This window comes from Macadamia integrifolia, chromosome 11 (genome assembly GCF_013358625.1).
Source record: "Macadamia integrifolia cultivar HAES 741 chromosome 11, SCU_Mint_v3, whole genome shotgun sequence".
NCBI lineage: Eukaryota > Viridiplantae > Streptophyta > Magnoliopsida > Proteales > Proteaceae > Macadamia > Macadamia integrifolia.
Window position 1 is genome coordinate 22,428,081 of NC_056567.1, and position 3,054 is coordinate 22,431,134.

At 41.9% G+C, this 3,054-nt stretch overlaps 1 protein-coding gene across 5 annotated transcripts in view; it reads left to right on the forward strand.

The window, feature by feature from the left end:
* Positions 1-1,760: 1,760 nt before the first annotated feature.
* LOC122092627 (7-deoxyloganetic acid glucosyltransferase-like) overlaps positions 1,761-3,054 on the forward strand; it is an 18,927-nt gene continuing 17,633 nt past the window's right edge. For 4 of the 5 annotated variants that reach the window (XR_006144241.1, XR_006144243.1, XM_042662851.1 and 1 more), the window contains exon 1: positions 1,762-2,354. Coding sequence is in view for 3 of the 5 variants with exons in the window: in XM_042662851.1 (XP_042518785.1) it covers positions 1,841-2,354 (514 nt within the window). In the remaining 2 variants the exon portion in view is untranslated. Of the gene's footprint in view, positions 2,355-3,054 lie in introns of all 5 variants that reach the window. The other variant, XM_042662852.1, reaches the window with a different exon arrangement.

Genomic DNA, 3,054 nt, shown 5'->3' on the forward strand with positions numbered 1-3,054 from the left:
GGCAAGGAGGGAGATCATTCTAAAAGTTTCCCTTTTAGATTTGATAATTTTCACTTTAATCAAATGGAGTCAATAAAATTACTTCCATATCTTGATTTTCTTCACAACATGCAGGATCTTAGGTCTCTTTCACTTGATAATGATCAGAAATATCATAGATAAGGGTTTCTCTCAAGAAATACAATTTTTGAATTCTAAAGAAGTGAATAACTTGAGGCTAGTATCAATTATCCAGAGTGGACTAAATTCCCTGAGTGAGGAGGAAGAAGAGTGATCTTTGGACTCGGCATTAATGTCATGCATAGTGAGAAACCAATCTTTCACCCACCGATCCACCAACCAACAACCCCAATTTGTCCAACAGGGGAAGGAAAACAAACAAGTTAAGAACATATATTTGACTTGTCTTTCAGGTAGGTGTTTAGTCACTACAGATTCTAGGGTAGGGGTGTCAACCGGTTGGGCCGGTCTGGTTTCGATCGGGCTTAATCGGGTTTGAAGACTTTCAAAGGCTACACCGTGTCTGCCCATTTAACTAATCGGGCTTAGTTATTGAGGGCATGGTACACTTTATATTCGGTCGGTCGGCCTCGGACTATAATCGGGTTATCTTAATCGAGCTTTAGTCGGGCCTTAACCGGGCTACGGACATGTTTAATGTTAAACGGGCTTTAACCGGTTTTTAAACGGGCCCTCTTTAAAATGTGCTCTTATATTCCGGCCCACTCATGCAAGCCCAAAAAAATGAAAATAAATCAATAAATGATACCAAATATAACCATTATTTAAAATGTAAACATGTCTTTACTTTTTAGTTTTTATTTTTTAATTTGGGGGGTAAAATAGGTATTCTACAATCATTAAAGGGTCGGGCCAAGTCGGTGCACAATAGGCCGGTCTCGGTCGGGCGTTATTCGGTCCGTCTCGGTCGGGCGCCCGACGGTCCAAGTAGCAAAACCGAGACCGACCATTTATAAACGGGCCGGGCTCAAGCCCGACACGTTTAATAAATGGTCCGGGCTGGGCCGGTCTATAAACGGTTGGTCCCGATCGGTTTAGTCGGGTCAGGCCACGAATTGACACCCCTATTCTAGGGTCACACTTAAGTTTGTCTCTTTGTGAGAAAGAGAGATCGACTCAACCCTGCTACTGTTTACTTCACCTTCGCGAGAGAGCGACCTTGGCCAGGAGCGGAGAGACCTTTGTGAGCAAAGCATCCCGCTAGGGTTTTTCTTTCGTGAGCAAAGAGAGAAGGTGAGAGGGGTGAGAGGAGTTTTCTTGGTGAACAAAGAGAGGTGTGAGAGAGAGACAGTGAGAGGGGTGAGAGAGTCTCCTACGTGAGCAGGGAGTGGTGTGAGAGAGAGAGAGAGAGAGAGAGGCAGTGAGAGGGGCGAGAGAATGCAAAGCAGCGGGAGTTTCTTTAGTTTTTGATTCAAACCTAATATGTCCGGTCTGTTTTGGTTTAAATGAATGGATCGATTCATAAATCGGGTTTTACTTGAATTTGACTTTTAACTCAATCTGAATCGTTCGCATAAAAAAACATGTGTTGAATTCTATAAGAAACAAAACAAAGAAATGCAAGATCAAGCAAAACAGAAGATTTTTAACCCGGTACGAAATAGTCTTGCCTTTGTCCTAAATTGTTCAAACTAGCCACGTGCACAGGGACCCTGTCGGATGATGACCTTCTACAATAATCTTACACCATCGATTGGGTGCGAACCCCACACCCGTGAAATTGTTGCAAGAGGCGGCCGCATCCTTTCGTCATGTTACAGATTTCGCAGATGTTACTTGAGAGTGAGAGAGTGAGAGAGAGAGAGAGAGAGAGAGAGAGATGGAGCAAACGGTAGCAAGTCCTCATGTGCTTCTCTTTCCCTTCCCGGGACAGGGCAACATGAACTCGATGCTCAACTTAGCAGAGTTCCTCTGCAACGCCGGTCTTCACATCACCTTCCTCAACTCCAATCACAACCAGCAACGCCTTCTCCGCTTCACAAATGCCCAAGAACGCTTCAGTCGCTGGCCTAAATTCCGATTCCAAACCATCCCTGATGGTCTTCCAGCCGATCACCCTCGTTCCGCTGCCACCTTCTTCGAAATCTTAGACTCCATGAAAGCTACTGCAAAGCCACTTTTCCGTGAGATGATGATCATGGCTTCTCGGAAGGAATCGGGACTTTGGCCACCCTTGAGCTGCTTTATAATAGATGGGCTCATGCCTTTCGCCATTGATGTTGCAGAAGAGCTTAGTATTCGTGTAATTGTTTATCGCGCCATCAGTGCTTGCTGCTTGTGGACTTTCTTCTGTCTTCCTGGACTCTTTGCAGCAGCTGAGCTTCCCTTTCAAGGTGGGTAAGGTAGAATTTATTTATTTATATTTTTTAAATATAATTTTCAGCCATTTTTCCAGTTGCTCTGTATCTGTCCAAATCTCTATTCTTCCTGCTCCAAATTGATTGCCCCTTGTTCCATTGTATAGGAAAAATCTGTTTTGCCATATCCAGAAATAGCAGAATATGTTCAATGTCCATTTATATAATTGATGCAAGTTCTTATATGGGTTAGGCTTCTTTTTTGCAAATTAATTTCTTATTTTTGGCATAGTATAAAAATACATAGCTACTAATTACAATGGTTTAGATTTTTTTTTTTAAACAAATTTGGCTATAGGTCATTATTCTTTAAAATCTTATACAAGGTCTTTCGATGACACAGCAGACAAATTCTGTTCTTTTATCTGTGTGGGGAAAATGTACACAGCCTTGGCCCCCATGCTTCACAAGAGAGGCTGTTTCCAAGTTTCGAATCAGTGACCAAATGTTGCAATAGTGCAACTTTATGGTTGCCTCAGAACTTGATTTGTGACACTTCCTTTGAAACCTTTACTTTTTTTCCTTTTTAGTGTTATACATAAATTTTTTTCCAATGAGGTTAATAGTGTCATTTCATATGTGTACTCGAAAAAGATTAGATAAGTCTTACATTATCTTATGAACCCTCAATTAAAACATTGAAACTGTTGGATAGGTGCAAAAAGTCTGGATCACC